This window comes from Canis aureus, chromosome 32, assembly GCF_053574225.1.
Source record: "Canis aureus isolate CA01 chromosome 32, VMU_Caureus_v.1.0, whole genome shotgun sequence".
NCBI lineage: Eukaryota > Metazoa > Chordata > Mammalia > Carnivora > Canidae > Canis > Canis aureus.
In genome coordinates this window covers 21,482,608-21,505,181 of record NC_135642.1, presented here as the reverse complement: position 1 = coordinate 21,505,181, position 22,574 = coordinate 21,482,608, and the positions used below count along the sequence as shown (strand labels likewise).

General features: G+C 39.5%; 2 protein-coding genes across 2 annotated transcripts in view; one reads left to right on the top strand and one right to left on the bottom strand.

Moving 5' to 3' along the window:
- AP4E1 (adaptor related protein complex 4 subunit epsilon 1) overlaps window positions 1-301 on the bottom strand; it is a 54,765-nt gene extending 54,464 nt beyond the window's left edge. The window contains exon 1 of the mRNA XM_077881075.1: window positions 98-301. Coding sequence (XP_077737201.1) covers window positions 98-247 — 150 coding nt within the window. The 5' untranslated portion in view covers window positions 248-301. The remainder of the gene's footprint in view (window positions 1-97) is intronic.
- Window positions 302-522: 221 nt separating this feature from the next.
- The window catches only part of SPPL2A (signal peptide peptidase like 2A), a 151,726-nt gene continuing 129,674 nt past the window's right edge, over window positions 523-22,574 (top strand). Inside the window, exon 1 of the mRNA XM_077881077.1 lies at window positions 523-552. Coding sequence (XP_077737203.1) covers window positions 538-552 — 15 coding nt within the window. The 5' untranslated portion in view covers window positions 523-537. The remainder of the gene's footprint in view (window positions 553-22,574) is intronic.

Sequence of the window (22,574 nt, the reverse complement as noted above, 5' to 3'; positions counted from 1 at the left end):
AGCTCCGGCGGGGCTAGGCCTCCCAGCGCGAGGGCCTCCCCACACCGCCCACACCCCCCTCGGGCGCCCCTGACCTCCCGGCCCCGGGAGCACGTACGTGCTTGGAGGTTAGCGCTGTGATGCCGCGGACGAGGCCGCCCAGCCGCGAAGAGAAAGAAGCCTTGACGCCCGCGGGCCCGCCCACCGACTGGTTCTGCAAAAAGAGTCCCGGCAGCGCCGTCAGCGTCTTCTCCACTATGTCGCTCATCGCCGCCGCCGCCGCCACCGCCCGCGATCGGGCCGCCGCCCGCCTGCATGCCCGGCCCCTGCCCAGACGCCGGCCCGGCCTCCGTAGACACTTCCTGTTTGTTTGAAAAAGAAATCTTTATTCGCGTCCAGCGCGGACAAGGACAGTGTCGTTCTCGAGAGAGGCCGCCGGAGGGCGCGAGACTCCGCGTGATGAAACCGCGAGCGGCGCAGACTACCCTGACAGCTCACGCTGGGGCCGCCGGGAGGAAGCCGCTGGGCCGGGTCCCTCTCACGCTGTGACGTCAACTCATGACTACACACCAGGTAAAAATAGAGGGAGTCGGGATGCCTGGGGGCTCGGCGGTGGAGCGTCTGCCCTCCCCGGATCGAGTCCCACGTCGGGCTCCTGGTGCATGGAGCCTGCTTCTCCCTCTGCCTGTGTCTCTGCCTCTCTCTCTCTCTCTCTCTCTCTCTGTGTCTCTCATGAATAAGTAAAATATTTTAATTTTTTTTTTAATTTTTTTAAATTAAAAAAAAAAAATAGACGAGTCTGTGTCATTCCCTGGGTTGCTTCTCCATGCCCCACTGCCTTGTAAGTTTGATAGGTGCTGTAATCTGTCAGGGTGGAGCAATTCATGAAAACCTTTAGCTTCATTGCTGGAGGGAACTCAGTTATTTTGGAGACTAGCGTGAAAAGCCCAGTGGTATGTGCTAGCCTGAGGTTGCGGTCCCGATTACGGTGAGCAATGGATCAAGGACGCGGCAGCAGTTGAAAAGAGAGATCGGGGGATCCCTGGGTGGCGCAGCGGTTTAGCCCCTGCCTTTGGCCCAGCGCGCAGTCCTGGAGTCTCGGGATCGAGTCCTGCATCAGGCTCCTGGCATGGAGCCTGCTTCTCTCTCTCTTTCTATGTCTATCATAAATAAATATTTTAAAAAATAAAAAAATAAAAGAGAGGTCAGGAAACAGCCAGGGATAGTAGCTCTCCATCCATCCCTAACTGACCATAGGCTGCATGCACACGCAGGAGACACAAGGCCTGTTGGAAAGTAAAAGGCAGACACGAAAACTGCCTAAAATGTGAAAGTTCTCTCCAAACCACACATATATCTAGTAGCAGAGATTGGAAGTCTTACTGGTTCTGGGCATTTGAGCACAACCTCTGATCAATTCCTGGCTGACTACTAAGCTGTGCGGGTACAGGATGACCCCTAAAAAGAGAGATATCCAAAGGTTTAGTCCAGGCAAGTTACTAAACAAAGAAAAAAAAAACAGCAACAATTATCACTAAGGGTAGAAATCAGAAACTAGATTTGCTACAGAATTTTACCTAAAATGTTCAGCTTTCCTGGAGGGATGACAATTCTGGACTTCAGATTATATTACAAAGCTGTAGTGATCAAACAGTATGGTATTAGCACAAAAAAATAGGCACATAAATCAACGGAACAGAATAGAAAACCCAGAGATGAACCTACAGCTGCATGGTCAATCTTTGACAAAGCAGGAAATAATATCCAATGGGGAAAAAATCTTTTCAACAAATGGTGTTGGGAAAACTGGACAGCAACAAGCAAAATAATGGAATTGGACCACTTTCTTATACCAAACACAAATAAATTAAAAATGGATTAAAGACCTAAATGTGAGACATGAAACCATTAAGATCTAGAGGAGAATACAGGCAGTTAACCTCTTTGATATCAGCTATAGCAACTTCTTACTAGTTGTCTCCTGAGGCAACGGAAACAAAAGCAAAAATAAACTATTGTGACTTCCTCAAAATAAAAAACTTCTACACAGCAAAGGAAACAATAAAACTAAAAGGCAACCTTCAAAATAGAAGATATTTGCAAATGACATATGTGATAAAGAGTTAATATTTAAAATATATAAGGAACTTATCTAACTCAACACCCAAAAAATGAATAATCCAATTAAAAAATGGACAGAAGACATGAGTCGACATTTTTCCAAAGAAGACATATAGATGATCAACAGACACATGAAAAGATTATCAACATCACTAGTCATCAGGGAAATACAAAGCAAAACTACAATGAGCTATCACCTCACACCTGTCAAAATAGCTAAAATCAACAACACGAGAAGCAACAGGCGTGGGCAAAGGTGTGAACAAAGGGGAACTCTCCTGTGCTGCTGGTGGGAATGCAAACTGGTGTGGTCACTCTGAAAAACAGTATAGAGTGTCCTCAAAAATAGAACTACCCCAAGACCCAGCAATTGCACTACTAGGTATTTACCAAAAGAAAACAAAAACACTTATACAAAAGGATATATGCACCCCAGTGTTTATAGCAGCACATCTGCAACAGCCCAAGTAAGGAAACAGCCCGAGTGTCCATCAACTGATGAATGGATAACAAAGATGTGGTATATGTATATAATGAAATATCACTCATCCATTAAAAGAATGAAATCTTGCCATTTGCAATGACATGGATAGAGTTAGAGAATATACTAAGCCAAATAAGTCAGTCAGAGAAAGACAAATACTGTATGATTTCACTCATATGGGAAATTTAAGAAACAAAACAAATGAGGATGGGGGTGGGGAGAGAGAGGCAAACCAAGAAACAGACTCTTAACTATACAGAACAAACTGATGGTTACCAGAAGGGAGTGGGGTGGGGGAATGGGTGACATAGGTTATGGCAACTAAGGAGGGCACTTGTGATGAGCACTGCAAGATGTATGGAAGTGTTGAATCAGTAAATTGTGTCCCTGAAACTAATACTACACTGTATGTCAGCTAACTAGAATTTAAATAAAAACTCTAAAAAATAAAAACATAAAGTGTCCAGCTTTCAACAACAAAATTATGAGAGTTTCAGAAAAACAGGAAAATATGACCTATATGCAGAGGAAAAAGCAATTGATATAAACTGTCTCTGAGTGGGCCTACATGTTGGATTTAGAAGACAAAGATTTCAAAGCAATTATATAAATATGTTCAAAGAACTCAAAAAAATCATGTTTAAGTAACTAAAAGAATATATGACAACAATGACTTAACAAATAGATAACTCAATAAAGAGATGCAATCTATTTTTAAAAAGAGAACCAAATGTAAATTCTGAAGTTGAAAAGTTATAATAGTTGAAAATTTACTAGAGGAGTTCTACAATAAGTTTGAGATGGCAGAAGAAATAAGCAGTGAGCTTGAAGGAAGATCAAAAAAATTATTCAGTCTTTAAAACTGAGAGAAAAAAGAATGAGGGAAAAGAAACAGCCTTAGAGATTTGTGGGATATCATAAAGTATATTAACGTAAAGGTAATGAGAGTCCCAGAAGAAGCGAAAAAAGAGGGTAGGGGAGTAAGAATACTTAAATAATGGCTGAAATTTTCTCCTATTTGATAAAAAAAATACCAAAAAAAAATCCAAACAACAAAAGAAAAACAATTTGTCATTTTAATGGGAAAACCAATTCAATTAATAGCTGACTTCTCGGGGATCGCTGGGTGGCACGGCGGTTTAGCGCCTGCCTTTGGCCCAGGGCGCGATCCGAATCCCACGTCGGGCTCCCTGCATGGAGCCTGCTTTTCCCTCTGCCTGTGTCTCTGCCTCTCTCTCTCTCTCTCTCTCTCTCTGTGTGTGACTATCATAAATAAATAAAAATTAAAAAAAATAAAAAATAGCTGACTTCTCATCAGAAACAATGGTAGCCTGAAGGCATTGATACCATAATTTTAGAACTGAAAAACCAAGAATTACATAGTTAGCAAAATTGGCCTTTTTTTTAAAAAAAAAAGATCTTTTATTTACTGATTCATGAGATACACAGAGAGAGAGGCAGAGACACAGGCAGAGGGAGGAGCAGACTCCCGGCAGCGAGCCCCATGTGGGACTCAATCCTGGGACTTCAGGATCATGCCCTGAGCCAAAGGCAGACACTCAACCACTGAGCCACCCAGGCATCCCAAAATCAACCTTTAAAAATCAGAGTGAGGGACTTCATTTCCTTATGAAGTCTCCTGTGTTACATGAAACATACTAACTAGATCTGTATGCTTTTCTCCTGTTTTTTTTAAAAAAAGAATGTGAAATAAAGACATCTCAAGATAAGCAAAGAATTTGTTATTAGTAGACTTACCTGAGAAGAAATGTTAAAGAAATTTCTTCAGAGGTGTTGGCTGGCTCAGTTGTTACAGCATGTGACTCTTGATCTTGGGGTTGTGAGTTCAAGCCCCACATTGGGTATAAAGTTTATTTTTTTTTTTTAAAAAAAGGGAAATTTCTTCAGGCTAATAGGAAATGACACTAGACATTAATTCAAACTATACAAAGAAATGAAGAACACAGGAAGTGGTAAATATAAAGGACTATAATATTTCTCTTTTTTGTAAGAACTCCTTTAAAGGACAAAAGATTGTATAAAGTGAATCATAACACTGTATTGTTGGATTTAGAACATGTACAGATGTAACATATATGACAATAATCACATGAAGGAGCTATAAATGGAACTGTATTGGAGCAAAATTTCTATATTTTACTGGATTCGTATTTTATTCCAGTTATTATTAACCTGAAGCAAACTGTGATATATTAAGATGCATACTGTAATTCTCAGTGAAGTAACCACTTAGAAAATAACTAAACAAATATAGTAAAATATTAATATAGGAATTAAAATGATATTAAAAGAGGCTATTAAACATAACAAAAGACAATAAAAGAGGAACAGGAGAACCAAAAGTGAAAAAGATGTGATATATAGAGAATAGCAAAATGCCAAGGATGAATCCAAGCATATTCATAATTATATTATAAATCTCAATGAGCTATTTTCTTTATTTTGTTAATGTAATATATTGCATTGATTGGTTTTTGGATATTGAATCATCCTTACATTCCAGAAATAAATCTCACTTGATCATGGTGTAAAGCCCTTTTAATGTGCTATTGTATTCTGTTTGTTAGCATTTTGGTAAACATTTTTGCATCAATGTTCATAAGGGATATTGGTCTGCATTTTCTTGTAGTGTCTGTCTGACTTTAGTATAAGGAAAACGCTAGCTTCATAGAATGAATTTAGATGTGTTTTCTCCTCTTCAATTTTTTGGAAGAGTTTGAAGAGGATTGGTGTTCATTCTTCTTTGAATGTTTGGTAGATTCACCAGTGAGGCCATATGGTCCTCGGCTTTTCTTTGTTGGGAGGTTTTGGATTATGTATTCAGGCTCCCGACTAATTATAGATCTATTCAAATTTTCTATTTCTTATTTCTTCAGTTTTGGTAAGTTGCGTGTTATTAGGAATATATCTATTTCTTCTGGGTTATCCAATTCATTGGCACACAATTGTTCATAGTAATCTATTACACAGTCGTCCCCGCTTTATCTCTAGGGGATACTTTCCAACGCCCCCAGTGGATGCCTCAAACCACAAGTAGTACCAAACTCTACAAATACTGTGTTTTTTCCTATACATACATACCTATGTTAAACTTTTTTTATAAATTAAGCATACCAAGAAATTAATCACAATAACTAATAATAAAATAGGACAATTAAAACAATATACTGTAATAACAATTTTGTGAATGTTATCTCTCTCCCTGTCTCTCAAAAAAGGGTACTGTACTCACCCCTCTTCATCTTGTGAAGATGTGAAATGATAAAATGCCTACATAATGAAATGCAATGAGGTGAATGACGTAGACACTGTGATGTAGTGTTAGGCTACCATTGACCTTCTGATGATATCTGAGAAGAATCATCTGTTTCTGGACAATGGTTGACCACAAGTACCTGAAACTGCAGAAAAGGAAACCACAGATAAGGGGGGACTGCTGTAATCCCTTTTATTTCTGTGGTATCAGTTGTAACGCCCCCTTTTTCATTTCTGATTTTAGTTATTTGAGTCTTCTCTCTTTTTTTCTTAATCTAGCTAAAGATTTGATTTTGTTTGTTAATCTTTTTGAAGAATAAATTTTAGTTTTGTTGATTTCTGTATTGTTTTTCTTTTAAGTAATCCCTACACCCAACATGGGGCTCAAACTCATAATCCTGAGATCAAGAGTTGAATGCTCCACTAACTGAGCCAGCCAGGTCCCCCTTCCTCTACTGTTTTTCTATCTTTGTTGCACTTATCTCTGCTCAAGTGTATATTATTTCTTTTAGCTTTGGGTTTAGTTTTCTTTTCCCAGTCCCTTATGTTTAAATAGGCTGTTGACTTGAAGTCCTTTTTATTCTTTAATGTATGTGGTTACAGTTATAAATTTCCCTCATAGGACTATTTTGCTGCATCTGAGAAGTTTTGGTATGTTGTGCTTTTATTTTTATTTATCTCAAGGTATTTTCTAGTCTCCTTTGTGATTTCTTCTGTGACCTATTGGTTGTTTAGCAATATGTTGTTTAATTTCCTACATATTTCCAGTTTTCCTTCTGTTATTGATTTCTAGTTTCATTCCATTGTGGTCAGAAAAAATACTTTGCATGTATGTGTAACCTTTTTAAATGTATTAAGATTTGTGTTTGGCCTAATATATACTCTGTCCTAGAGACTATTTCATCCGCACTTGAGAAAAATGTGTATTCTGCTGTTGTTGGGTAAAGTGTCCTGTATATGTCTATTAGTTTAACTGGTGTATAATGTTGTTCAAGACCTCTATTTCATTATTAATCTTCTATCGATTTCTATTCATTATGGAAAGTACATATTTAAGTCTCAAACTATTATTGTGGCTCCCTTTAATTTTTTCAATTTTTGTTTCTATTGATAGGTAGGTCTAAGTGAATAGATAGATATTCCATCTTTATGGATTAGAAAGAATCAATATTGTTAAGATTGCAATTCTCCCTAAACTAATTTATATATTCTATCCAAAAACTACAGCAGCCTTTTTGGCATAAACAGTAAGCTGATTCTAATTTTTATGTGGAATATTCAAAACAATTTTTTTTAAGATTTTATTTATTTATTCATGAGAGACACAGAGAGAAAGGCAGAGACACAGGCAGAGGGAGAAGCAGGCTCCATGCAGGGAGCTGGACATAGGACTCGTTCCCGGGACCATGGGACCACACCCGGAGTTGAAGGCAGGCGCCCAACCGCTGAGCCACCCAGGCATCCCTATCCAAAACAATTTAAAAAAAAAAGAAGAACAAAGCTGAATGACTTAAAGTAGCCAATTTCAAAACTTACTATAAACTACAATAATCAAGACAGTGTGGTATTGGTGTAAAAACAGGAAATATATATATTAATGGAAGAGAATTGAGAGTCAGAAATAAATTCTTATATATATGGTCAATTGATTTTTTAAATATTTTATTTATTTATTCATGAGACACACACACACACACACACAGAGAGAGGCAGAGACACAGGCAGAGGGAGAAGCAGGCTCCATGTAGGGATCCTGATGTGGAACTCGATCCTGGGACTCTAGGATCATGCCCTGGGCCGAAGGCAGGCGTTAAACTGCCGAGGCACCCAGGGATTCCCTGGTCAAATGATTTTTTTAAAAGACTTAGTTCTTTTAGAGAGAGAGAACATGGTGGGGAGAGGTAGAGAGAAAGAGAAACTTAAGCAGACTCTATGCTGAGGTTAGAACCCAACACTGGACTCAATCTCATCACTTTGAGATTATGAAACTAAAAGTCAGATGCTTAACTAACTGCACCACCCAAGCACCCCTACGGCCAATTGTTTTTCAGTGAAGTAGCCAAGACAGTTAGTTCAATGGAAAAAGGACGCTCTTCAAAAAGTGATACTGGAACAATTTGATATCCATATACAAAAAAAGTTAACTTATAGACCTTTACCTCACACCATACCCAAAAATTACCTCAAAATGGATCTTAGACCTAAATATAAATGCAAAACTATAAAGGTTCTAGAAGAAAACATTGGCTAAATCCTTCATATGCAGAGTTCTTAAATATGACATCACAAGTGTGATACACACACACAAAACTGATAAATTGGACTTCATCAAAATGACAACTTTTGGGCATTAAATGAAACTCTTAATAAGTTCAAAAGATAAGATGTAGTCATGAGTAAATGTTTACAAATTATGTATCTGGTAAAGGAGTTGTATCCAAAATACACAAAGAACTCATAACTTAGTAATGAGAAGAGTAACAATCCAATTAAAAAATGAAGAAATGCACATTTCACCAAAAAGGATATATGAATGGCACTTGAAAGGATAGTTAACATTCTTAGTCACTAGGGGAATTCAAATTAAAACCACAATAAGATAGCATTACACACCCTCTAGAACTATAATCAAAAGGTCAGACAATACCAAGTGTTAAAGAGGATGTAGGGAAACTTTTATATATTGCTCAAAGGAATGGAAAATGGAAAAGCCACATTGTCAAACAGCTAAGTAGTTTTTTAAAAAGGTAAACAAATTTGCCATACTATCTAGAAATTTTACTACTAGATGTTTACCCAAGAGAAATGAAAATATATGTTCACACAAAGACCTGTACATAAGTGTTCACAGCAGTTTGGTTATTCATAATAACCAAAAGCTGGAATCAACTCAGATGTCCATTTTGATGAGTGGATAAACAAAATCATATGTCCATGTAATGGACTACTTTTCACCTATAGGAATGAAACTAAAGGAATGAAGCACTGATACACACTAAAACATGGATTAACCTGGAAAACATTATGCCAGGTGAAAGAAGCTAGTTATAAAAATTGACTTATTGTATGATTCCATGTCCATGATATGACCAGAAAAGACAAATCTTCAGAGACAGAAATCAAATCAGTAGTAGCTTGAAATTGGAGGTGAAACTGAGGATGGACTGCAAATACACATGAAGGAATTTCATGGGGTTTTGGACATGTTTTAAATCTAGATTATAACAGTAGTTGCACAGCACTGTAAATTTACTAAAAACCACTGTCTACATGCTTACGATGGGTGAATTTTATGGTATATAAATTATATTTCAATAAAATTGTTAAATGAATTTCAGAAATGGTTGTCCGTTATTGACAGTTTGCTACTGGATCTTTCTGGAACTAGTGACTAGAGATTCGTGCAGAAATGGAAAGAGAAAGAACGTGTTTAGAAAAATTAATACCTTTTTGACAGTAAATAGGGGGCGACCAGAGAAAAAATTCAAGAGAGAAGACTTGCAAATAACAGAAATTGAAACTCTCCAGACTGAGAGGCAAGGCCTAGAAAAGGAGACATACCGGATAGAGGTCTGGGGACTGCAATTGTGGGAATTTAGGCTACTTTAAAGAACACAGTTCCACCCTCATACTCAAAGGGGCACCAGAGGAGCAAGCCCCAGTTGGAACTGCAGATATTCCCAACCCCTGAAGAAAGGGCCCTGAGCTCGTTCAAAACCTGACCTAAGTTCTTCAGAGACCAAGACTCTCAATTTCCTTTTATTTTCTTTCTTGAGGGGAAGAGGGAATTTGCCTGAAGGTGGCTTCCTTTTAAGTCTGAAAATGTGGCAGGAAGAGCCAAGAGAAGCCCTGTGACTCTCTCCAGGGGAGAGGCAGTGATTACAGCCAAAAGAAACTGCCCTAAGAAGAGCTTTTTCAGAATGACACATGCTATTTTCTTCCTCTCCCTCCGTGACTCAGATTCATATTTCACACAGACCTTTGCCTATGTTTTCTTTGCTCTGCCTTGACTGCTAGCCAGCAGACTGTGTCCACAGCATTTTCCCACTCCTGCTCCCCAGTCTGGTAAAAACATTAGCTGGAAGAGATCCGGTGTTTACCAGGTAAATTCCTCTACAAGTACCTTTGCAATGAAAACTATTTGAGTCCTCCACAACCCAGCTTATATCTAACCTAATTCAAGTTCTAGTCAATGAAATAAAATTCTAATCCATACCACATATTTGAACAGTTCAGTGGTACTTACTTGTAAAAAGATTTGACCTATAATATTTTCTTTTCCCCAAAGAACTTAAGAAATAAGTAGAGGCAAAAACAGAGCCCCTTCAGTAGTTGGAGAGTATTTTCCCACAGACATGTGTTTTAAAACTCCAGTTCCCAGGAAATCTCTGTAAGGACTTTTCCCAATAGTCTACCCAATCCTGGACAAAAGAGAGAGAGAGGCTTTAGATTTGATAAGCAGGATCTTCTCAGAAGGAAACCATGGGAACTTTATCAGTATTCAAGCAGGCGGTGGTCCAGAGCATTGTAGAAAATGATCAAGGGATCAGAAATGAATTTGGTTAAAGGAAACAAAAGTAGCATACCAAAGAAATGAGAGCATATTGAGGCCTGAGGCCATTCTACTGTAGTAGAATGAGAGTCAAGTCTTTAAAAATACAGTACCAGGGCACCTGGGTGGCTCAGGTCATGATCCCAGGGTCCTGGGATTGAGCCCCATGTTGGTTCTCTCTACTCAGCAGCAGTCTGCTTCTCCCTCTGCCCCTCTATTCACTTGTGCTTCCTCTCTCTTTCTCTCTCATTCTCTGTCTTAAAAAGATAAATAGAATCTTTAAAAATAAATAAATAAGAAATAAAAATGCAGTACCTAGATCATGTGACAGAATTAATTACATCAGTTATTCTTACATAGTGATAAGAGTGAGATGCTTAAAGAGCATCATTCCTGGAGGAAGCCATTTTCTCCCTCTCCCAGCTCTGTAAAACAGAAGCTTCCACCTTTTCAGAATTGTGAAGAGCATTTGCCTTCCTGCTTATCCTCTCCCAATTCTTTCCAAGGAGGGACTGACTTACCTGACTGTGGGGCATTGGGGAAGGAAGTGCGCATGCTCAGCTCCTTCACTACCTTGTCCGGGGAGTAGCCTGCCCACCAGACAAGTGCATCCCTACCCTGAGTCCCAAATATACACATGTACACCCACCCTTGCCTCCCCGGAAGTCTAGGGCAGAGTATTAGGAAGTGTGGTTGTAAGCTCTGACATGTGACTCCTCCACTTTGGCCTCACTCCCACCCAACACTTCTCTCTCAACATGTCTAATTCGTGTGACTGTTTCTCAAAACGTTCTGAACATGGGCTTAGAGCTGTAGTTTATGGTCTTCTTTAAAGCCTCCAAATCAAGGGGCACCTCGGTGGCTCAGTGGTTGAGCTTCTGCCTTCGGCTCAGGGAGTGATCCCAGGGTCCTAGGATCAAGCCCCATGTTGGGCTCCCTGCTCAGAGGGAGGCTGTTTCTCCCTCTTCTCTTCCCCCCAGCTTGTGCTCACTCGCTCTCTCTCTCTCTCCCTCCAATAAATAAATAAAATATATTTTTTTAAAAAAAGGAAGAAGAAGAAATACCAGCCCTTGGGGTGCCTGGCTGGCTCACTAAGTTGCTTAAGCTTCTGCTTTCAGCTCAGGTCCTGATCTCAGCCCTACATCCAGCTCCTTACTGTGCAGGGGCCCTCTACCTTTCTGTCTCTCTCTCTCTCTCTCTCTGTCTCTCTCTCTCTCTCTCATAAATGAATAAAATCTTAAAATAAAAAAAAAAGAAATCCCAGCTCTTATCAGATGTGCAGCCTTCACCAATTTTGAACCTCAGTTGCCTTATTCATAAATGAGCAGAAATGTCATTCCCACCAACCCTGTAGGGGGGTGACTGTGAGAATCATTACATCATGTATATGAATGTTCTATGTACACTGGAAAGTACGATAGAAATATAAGATAGTTTGAAAAAAATGGTGAGGTACTTGAAGATATTTTGGGGTCGAAGAGCTAGATATTTTCCATTTACTCCTTCAGATGCACTCTCCAATCTGATCCGTGTTCTGGAGGCTGAGCTTTCTGAACATCAGTGGGCTCCCTCGCCTGTTGGCTGCCGGTTGAATTTAATTAAAGTAGAACCACAGAGGGGTTTGGAGAGAAGGTAGTGCAGCATCCTCCCTGCTGGGTCTCTTCAGGTTGCCTGAACCCCCTATGGAGGGCACAGCTCAAGTCAAACTGCCTTCTCCACAGTTTTCCCCCAAACCAGCAACATTACCATCACCAGGGAATGTGAAAAATAGTTACTCTAGTCCTGCCTCAAACCTACTGAAACAGAAGCTCTGGGGTAAGGCCCAGCAATCTGTGTCCTCCAAGAGATTCTTTTTTTTTTTTTTTTTTTTTTAAGATTTATTTATTTATTCATGAGAGACACAGACTGAGAGAGAGAGAAAGAGATTGAGAGAGAGGCAGAGACATAGGCAGAGGGAGAAAGAAGCAGGCTCCTCGCAGGGAGCCTGATGCAAGACTTGATCCTGGATCCCGGGATCACAACCTGAGCCAAAGGCAGGTGCCCAACCACTGAGCAACCCAGGGGTCCCCCTCCAAGAGATTCTGATGGTACAGAATTTGAGAACCACTGCTGTAACTAACTACTGTACTCCCATTTCCTTTGCTTGCAGCTATTCACCCTAGGATACTATCCCTTGTTGCTTCCCCCCCAAACCCTGTTTACCTTTGTAAATAGTCTTTTCATTACACTCCCCTCAAGTTAGTAATTTTGAGCCTGCCATTGTTTCCGTTTGGTAAACTAAGAAATGATGTAATATCCTTGTGAGACATATGACTAAAATCTGAGGTTTTTGTGTGGGCTTGGGCTGCAACGTTGGTTTCTACCAAGGGCTTTGGTCTGAAGAGGGAAAACGCTAAAATAAGTTGCTACTTGCCAAAGGAAGCTGTTGGTATTTCTTTCCTTTGGCTAAGGCCAAAGCTATAGTGAGCTAAATTCATACTATTTACTTTTTATTTCACACCGAAAGTTGAATGGGCCAAGATATAACATTTGAGCAGCCTGTAGAAAATACACAAGTTCAAAGGGTCAGCCTGTGTCGAGTGTGTGATACCTGAGACAAAGAGACTTTTTCTAGGTGTTTGTTTCTTCAGGTCTCTTGTCACAGGAGCTCTCCTTGTTTCCAGGGTAAATCTGAGGCAGAAATATTCAACAGAGGTCAGCAGGGAGCCTCGAGTAAATCTGAGAAGCCCCAGTCCAGCAAGTCATTTCCTTCGGGAAGAAGCAGGGTGAAAAGGAGGCTTTGGGAAAACTCAGCCCAACCCAGGTTTGTCTTGCCTTTGCAGATTGAGTACACTGCTTTTGCCTACAACTGAAGAGACTGGTTTTCAAAGTGATATCTCTTATTTACACCTGAAAAAATGGTGAGACAGGCTAAGCCTGTTTTCACATTTTTTCTTGAATCTATTTTTTAAAAGACAATTCTCCATGTACCCCCTCAAGCTGTAACTTGGTATCCTCAAGCTGAGGTCCATGGTATCCTCAAGCTGTAACTTGTTCTGTGTGTAGCTCACCATTTCAACAACCTTCCCAGGTTTTCCCCTCTTTGAACTTTCCCAGAGCATACTCAGAATTTAAAGGAACAGGATCCTATCCCCAGGGTCGATTGCTGATGTGATTATCTAATTGGCCCTGATGGGCAATGACTTACTGCTAGCAACCCTGCCCAAGGCAGCCCACAAGAGTAGACCCATCTCAGAGAAAGCAGGCCTCACCGCCTAAAAGCTGTATGACCTTGAGAAAATTACAAAGAAAGATGTAAAGAATCATAGATTCTTGGGGTTGAAAGGAACTGATATTTAGAAATTTATGTCATGTGTTACATTTAATTTGATTTTTCATTCCTCTATTGAACTTTCTACTGAAAATAATTTCTGCCATTTATTGAGCACCTCCTATGGGCCAAGACCTATTCTAGGCATATTGTATACATTGTCACTAATCCTGAAAGTAACCCATCAAGGTAGTTAGCACTAACCCTAATTTACAGTTGTGGAACTGAGACTCGATAGAGTGACATACTTAGTTCCAAGAAAGTGGAAAAGCCAGGGTTCATGTCCAATTCCAGCTGGCCTGGAAGTCAGTGCTCATTCCACTTGACTGTATGATCTCTTGAGAGATCCCATTCTAACCTGCAATTGAAGCATCTTTTATAATGACCTGAGTTCTGTCTTCCTCTACCCCCTCCCCATCACTTCCAAGTTTTACCCATCTGGATATAATAAGCAAAATTGGCTTCCTCTTCCACATGCCACTTTTTCAGATATTTGAAGACTTCAAACTACTCTGACCACCCTGAAAATATTCAACCTTTCCTTCTATGAAGGAAGTCCCTTTACTATCCTACCAATTCTTCTTTAGTTTGTCTATGTCCCATAAGTCAACAACAGCAACAACTTGAGTTTTAGTATACATACAGAAAGCTGGATAAATTATAAATTATTATACAGTGCAATTAATTTTTACAAAATAAGCTTTCCTTCCTGGATTGAGAAACAGAAACATCACCAGATCCCTGGAAGCCCGTGCTTTCCTGTCTCTGCCTCCCCAAGAGGTGACCACCACCCTGACTCTTACTACATGCATTATATAGAAAGCAGATGGTCTGCCTCCATTTGTGTCTGGTTTTCTTTGCTCAACATTGTGAGAGTTCCATGTCATATTGTGTGGAATTATACTTGGTTCATTCTCATTGATTTCTGTGTACTTTTCGTTTTTGTGTGCAACGCAACCTTTTTTTTTTTTATCGAAGTATAGTTGCCATGCAGTATTATATTAGTTACAGGTGTACAACATAGTAATTCAATAATTCTATACTCAAATGCTCACCATGGTAAGTGTAGCTACCATCTGTCACAATACAAAGTTATTACAATATTATTGACTATATTCCCTGTGCTATACTTTTCATCCTCAGGATTTATTCATTTTATAACTGGAAGTTTGTACCTCTTAATCTCCTTCACCTATTTTGTCCATCCCTCTACCCACCTCTGGCAGTCACCAGTTTGGTCTCTGTATTTATGAGTGTTTTTCTATTGTTTGTTTGCTTGCTTGTTTTGATTCCACATATAAGTGAAATTATATGCTATTTGTCTTTCTCTTATTTCATTTAGCTTTATACCCTCTAGGTCTATCCATGTTGTTATGAATGGCAAGATTTCATTCTTTGTTATGGCTGAGTAATATTTTATTGTATATGTATACTATATCTTCTTTATCCAATCGTATGTCAATGGACACTTAGGTTGTTTCCATATGTTGGCTGTTGTCAAAGCTGCAATAACCATAGGGGTACATGTATCTTTTCAAATTAGTGTTTTTATTTTCTGTGGGTAGAAATAAAATGAAAGAAAATGGGTACTCAGCAGTGGACTTACCAGTTTATATGGTATTTCTATTTTCAATTTTTTAAAGAACCTCCACACTCTTTTCCATAGTGACTGCACCAATTTACATTCCCACCAATAGCACACGAGTGTTTTCTTTTCTCCACAAGCTTACCAACACTGGTTTTTTCTTGTCTTTTTGATGCTAGCCATTCTGACTTGTGGGAGGTGATGCTTCTATGTAATTTTTTTAATGTGGTAAAAAATTTATAACATAAAATTTACTATCTTAACCAGTTCTAAGTGTACATACAGTCCAGTGATATTAAATACATTCACACTGTTGTGCAACCATCACCAGAACTTTTTCATCTTTCCAAACTGAAATTTAGTCCCCATTAAACAGTAACTAACCATCTACCCCTCCCTCAGCATTTGGCAACCACCATTCCACTTTCTAACTCTGTGAATCTGGCTAGATACCTCATATAAGTAGAATCATACAGCATTTGTCCCCTTGTGACTGGAACGATGTCCTCAAGTTTTATCTATGTTGTAGTATGTGTCAGAATTCCCTTCCTTTTTAAATCTAAATAATATTCCTTTGTATGGCTATACATTTTGTTGATTCTGTGTGCTTTCTTAAAAAGATGTATTTATTTTTGTATTTATTTTAAGATGTATTTATTTATTTGAGAGAGAGAGAGCACGCACCCTCAGTGTGGGTAGGAGGGGCAAAGGGAAAGGGAGAGAAACTCTTTTTTTTAAGATTTTATTTATTCATTCATAGAGACACAGAGAGAGAGAGAGAGAGAGAAGCAGAGACACAGGCAGAGGGAGAAGCAGGCTCCATGCAGGGAGCCCGTCGTGGAACTCGATCCCGGGTCTCCAGGATCACGCCCTGGGCTGCAGGTGGCGCTAAACCGCTGCGCCACCAGGGCTGCCCAGAGAGAGAAACTCTTAAGCACACTCTGCACTAAGCATTGATGAGCAACTCGATCTCATGACCCTGACTGAGATCATGACCCTGAGAGCAACACCTGAACCAAAACCAAAAGTTGGACACTTAACTGTCTGCACCAGCCAGAAGCCCCTATTCTGTGTGCTTTTTAAAGCACATTGTCTTACAGGGTGCCAGCGTCTCTGGTGGGTCTAGCACAAGCAGGTCCTTTACACAGCTCCACCACTGCACTCTTGCACTCATTTTTACTTGTTTCCAAGTCTGGCTCTCCTCTGGATATTGTGCTTCTTGTGCATCTTTGCTTCCCCCCTGGAACCTAGCTCTGAGTAGAAATGCAGTAAACAATATCTGTCAATAAATAAATGAATGGGAGCAGAACAGCCCCCATGAAGTCCCTCCTGTTTACCTCTCAGAGCCTCAGTCTCTTCATTCTTAAAGAGTCTGAACCCAGAGTTTGCAAGTCTTGCTTACTTTAACATCTCTGATTTTATGACACTCGCACTTAACAAAACTCTTTGTTGACCTATTCCAAGGGTTTGGCTAACAAAAACGATAACAGTAACTTTTAAAACTACATTTATGTGTTTACATAACTTAGTTTATCCCCTTGGTAATCCTGTTAGATAACGTAAGAACTGAAGGCTCCGTGAAAGAGGATTCTGGACAAGGAGACAGACTTGCAAAGTGGGTTGTTAAAGGTGGTCTCCATCCGGGAGAAGTTTGCCAATCTCATTTCTTTCATTCCACATCTGAACTGACAAGCATCCTAGAGTGCATGGGGGGGAAGTGGAGTCCGTGGGGGAGGCACTCTAGGACAGCTGCAATTCCCAGTCTAGTCACTAGGTGGCCCCTTAACTGCACCCAGAGGGGACAGATGAAAACAACTTCAGCCCCAGAGCCAGGATGGTCCCAAAGGGTCAGTGAACGGAATAAGGCTTTTTCTTGGAGCCTTTCCAGATAGTAAATAGTTAGGAGGCCCTGAATATTCTGAAATAAACTATAATTGGCATTAGACTTAAAATGCTACTCACTCTGTTCCCGGGTAAGTTAAAAATCTGACCATAATAACTTACTCTCCATCTTGTGATTTCTGGATCTTATTCTCTTCTCTCCTCCTTCTCTTCATCCATTAGATTTTTATGAGAGACACGAAGCCAGATTTTGATGGGCCCATGGTTGAAACACATTGACTTAAAATATCTCAAGGGACAGTAAGTTTACAGGTGGATCAGTAGCTCTTCAGCTGGAATTTTTAAAGGACACTATGTTTACTGTCTTATGAAAGAGAACACTCTCACATGTTTCAAGAAACTTTAGAAACTTTCATGTCAGATTAGATCAAATCCATACAAATAAATTGTCTCTCCTTTTCCAGTGCTGCTAATAAAGTGGTGTATATATCTCCAGGTATTTTTTCCAAAGTACATACTAATATATGTTTCTTCTTTATAAAAAGGAAAACTGAAGTGCCCGGGTAGCTCAGTCAGTTAAGTGTCTGACTTGATTTCTTCTCAGGCCAGGATCTCAGGTCATGAGATTGAGCCCCACGTCAGGCCCTGAGCTAAGTGGGGAGCCTGTTTGGGATTCTCTCTCTCTCCCTCTCTCTCTGCCCCTCTGCCTCACACTCTCTCTCTCTCTTAAAAAAAAGAAAAAAGAAAAAGAAAAAGAAAAAAAGGGAAAACTAACACTTTCAAATGACCTTTAAAATTTTATTATAGGGGCATTTGGGTGGCTCAGTTGGTTAAATGCCTTTGGCTCAGGTCATGATCCTGGGATCCTGGGATCTAGCCCCACATCAGCCTCCCTGCTCAGCCGCAAGCCTACTTCTCCCTCTCCCTCAGCCTGCCACTTTGCCTACTTGCGCGCGCGCTCTCTCTCTCTCTCTCTCTCTCCCCCCCTCCACTCTCTATCAAATAGATAAATCTTTTTTTAAAAAGTTTATTATAAAAAGGGCTATTGATTAAATCATGACACCTATTAACCTTATTCCACATTCTCTTCTCTTACAATGAACATCCATGGGTTTGAGTAAAATTGTGTTCAAGTAGTTCCTATTTTATGTTTTAAAAAGAATTAGTATTAATTTATTCTGTCCTCCTTCAGAATCCTTAAGTGTTTTGGCATTCTTACTGCAAAGGTATTTTTGCCAATTCCTAGCAATTTTTTGCTATCCTTTCAAATTTTTAAATTTGATTACTGATCCTAGGTTATATTTTTAAAGCTGATTTACAACTTTTGAAATGTAATGCTCTATTATTTTATTGTAGCTTCCTTGGTTCCAAGCACAACTTCAGGTGGGATTAGCACAGGTTACTGTTCATTCTATTTTCTACATGGAAGTTCTGTGACCTCCTATTGTATTCATTTTTTTAACATTAGTAATACCCCAGTGGGTTAAAAGCCGTCAAAAAATTAGAGACTAAATAAATAAATACCTGTTTTAAAACCACAGAGAACAATTTCAACCTACACATTAACGTTGCGTAAGGATAAAATGAAATACCCAGTGTGAAAGCTCTTTGAAAAATACAAATGTATGCCATGCAAATGTAATATTTGGCTTGACTTCAAGTAGAAACCAAGAGCTGCTGAAATAATGGCTTCTTAGGATTTACCAAATGCCTAGGGTCAGATATCTGAGGAAAGAGCTGGGAGACACATAAACAGCATCATTTCTTAAACTAATTGAATATTCTACATTGTTTACTTGCAAATGTTCTGGCTACTAACACATGACTTAACACATTTTAGTAACAGGGCAATGGGAGAGAAAATGCATTTTTTTTTTTTTTTTTTACAGTAGCCTTGAGATTCCAACTAGTATCAAGGGACATAAATCAGCACCAAATCTTCAAAGTAAGTGGCTGGTCTGGCAAGACAGAGCCAGTGTAATGTGGCTTTTCTATTAGCTTGGCTATAAAGTTGGCGATTAACTTAGCACTTAATTGGATCCTCCTACAGTGGATCACAAGAGCATTCAGTCCTGCAGGCTAGAGAACGTGTTGTACCTGTTGAATAGTGTTTAAGGTCCTTTAAAAGTCTGGTTATAATTGAGTAATGACTAAACACGGCTTTATTATATCGGACTTTTAGAGGTGATAGGCATGGTTGTCTACCTACACAGAATTGTGCCCAAAGGGCAGTGTCTGAATCCTAGCTCCACTATTTATAAACTGTGTGGCTTTGATTGGATATTTTAGCCTTCATAAGCTTCAGTTTTTTCATTTGTATAATACAGGCAATAGTACCTATCCTTCTTTTATTCATGAAATTGTAAGAATTGAGTTAGAACATGCATGGAAAAGAGCTTTGGGGCCGTAAGCACTCTACAGCCATTAGTTACAATTACCAAATGTAACCAGCATATTTTACCAATGAAGAAGCTGAGGGTCAGAGAAGCTAACTGATATGGCCAAGGATCTATGGTGGCAGAGTTAGATCTAGAACACAGATCTCCAGGCCTCTTTTCTTTGCAGTGAATCCATAAGTGCTGTTTTGTGAAATTTATATAAACTAAGGTCTCCATCCATGACTTATTTACATACAATGTATTAACCAGCTATAAAAGGTCATTAAAATTTAACTTCAAGTTTGTTAGAAGCTAGATTTAATTACTGTGTATGTGTTGATGCATTACTAAACTTCCAGCTAAAACTATAGCTAGGCTAGACCCTGAGGGAAAAGTTTTTTGTTTTTTATTTTGCATGTCAGTGCTTGGCTAAAACTTCTGTTTTTGTAAGGGAGTCACATGAGATAATCTAAACTCTAAATCTAATTATGAGGAAGAATCTACAAAACAAACTCAAACCTTGTATGAAAGCCAAAACTTTTATCGTTCTTTCATAGTCTTTGTAAAATAGATTATTTCACCTTCATCCCAATATATATTTCAAACCTGTAATTTTAACATAAAGATGACTAGATGTGGCCTCAAAGATATCTTACTCTAATATTATTTTTGTCTCAGTAAATTCATTTATCAATAATGTGTTTGTGAAAATAGCATCATATCTAAAAGCATGTCTATGTTTTAAATAAGGCTATTGTCTATGTTTTAAATAAGGCTATTCTGAGTTTTCCTTTATCCTGAAAAATTATGGCGAATTTGGACTAAATAATGTCTAAAAATTGTTTATGACTCTAAGCTACTAAGAGCTAGAATTCAGAATTAAAGGAACAAAACAGATCAGTATTTATTTTTCAGCCTACAGTTGCATGGAGATTTAGGCCCAGTTTCTTTTTTACAGAAAAAAAATACATAAAAATACATACAGGCATGTTGAACCTTGGGGCCTTATTAAGGAATGTCTCCCAAAGTCTTTATGAGTTTTTTTTTTTTTAGATTATTTATTTATTCATTCATGAGAGACATAGAGAGAGAGAGAGAGAGAGAGAGAGAGATGCAGAGACACAGGCAGAGGGAGAAGAAGGCTCCATGCAGGGAGCACGACGTGGGATTCGATCCCCGGTCTCCAGGATCAGGCCCCGGGCCGAAGGTGGCGCTAAACCACTGAGCCACCCAGGCTGCCCAAGTCTTTGTGAGTTTTTAGCAGCTTAATTTTACAGCATTCTATGATGGAGAATGTTTAGAATTTATATCTTAAGATTTAGGCCCATGTCCTGGCTGATTTTGAGCAAGATATTAACCCTCTCTAAATCTTAGTCTTTTTAATGTAGTGCTTTCATCAAGATGCCCAGAACTTACAAGATTTTTAAAAGATTGGGAGGAGGGTTGGCAGGCAACTAAAGAATCTAAGAAAGCTAGTATTTCAAAGCTAGATAGCTTTTCAGTCTAGAAAGTGGGCAAACTTGACTACTCATTGTTATCACTTTTGTTCCGGTGAAATGACCTAACAGCATCCTTTACAAAAAGTAAAATTTGTAGCCTCCCTGGATATGGAGCGCACTTTGAGGAAACCTAAATGCAGGTATTCTCAGAGGAAACTTAGGTAGGTATTCTTATTAGTAACACAATTGTTAGTTTCTAAGCCTATACTTACTTCTGCCTGCTTTTGAGATAGAGGCAATATCTCCTTTCTTTCCATACAAATTTAAATGGTTTAGGACAACCCTGTGCCTTGTGCCTGAGGAAATGTATATTCTGGCCAGAAAAGGTGCTATCCACAAACCTGAAGCTGAGGCCCTTGAAATGGCAGGGTGTTCACATCAAAAGTGAGGACAATGAAACTGACCTTGGAATGTGGCAGTGGAATTAAGTGAGCTAATGCATGTAGGCCTTCTGGTACATAAGGTATTTGTTAAATAGTAGCTCTTATGAATATGCCCAGTATTGTTTTCCTAAGTCCTACTATGGTCTCTTCCTCTGGCAGACATCAGGGGAGGTAGCAGGAAGCAGAGCCACGCTCAGTGGGCAGCCCTAACAGGTGCTGACCTGTATGGTCAAACCCCACCCCTTGAACATGTATCTGCAAACCATGGGCAGGGCTCTGGGTGGCAGATGGACAAGGTTAACAGCAGTGAGAACCAAAAGCAGACTGTATGCCTTGCATCCTCCCAGAACTGGCCCAAGGCAATATGTGACTTGCATGTAGTTCAGCAGAAATGTAAGCAGGGGACAAACTTTTGGCCCCCAGTTTAGATAGGCTTGCACTCACGAAATGAAACTTCAGATAGAAGAGACACAGCAACATAAGACAAAGGGACACAGCTGCAAGGGAACATGTCCAGGACAGTGCTATCTTCGTGCTGTTTTAACCTCCAGTAAATAGTCGGCCCTTGAAGTAAATGACAAGAGCAGGAGTGTGAAGACAGCACTGGATGCCACCTTCCAAGGAATTAACAAATCTGAGTCTTGGGGATTTGGGGTAATGGGAGCACATGAAAGTTGCTTCTGATTATTCATATAAAGAGATAGTAAGCAAGGTAACCTGCAGAATAAAAGGGGGAGGCAGGTGTGAACTAGCTGTCTAGGGGAGCAGGTGATACAATGAAACAGCCAGGGAACATGGAGGGCCACAGTGTGTCCCTAATTTCAAATTTAAACTGATTCTAGTCAGCATGGTTGTGCGTTTCTCCCCAGAGCTTTGAAGTGTAAAGTCAGTAGAACTTATTGTGATTAGTTAGGGTTTTGCCAGATAAATAGTATGAAAGTGAAGAGGGGCAAAGAAATAGGAAGTGTATGCAAGGTTCATGAATGGAAGCTGGGAAAGGAGGGAAGTAAGGACACAATGGAGGTGAAGAGTGGTGAAAGATGTCAGGGCCAATGGATTCTGGGTCCTGGTGGGGTTGAGGACATTCTTTTTTTTTTTTTTTTTTGAAAGATTTTATTTATTTATTCATGAGAGACAGAGAGAGACAGAGATAGAGACAGAGAGA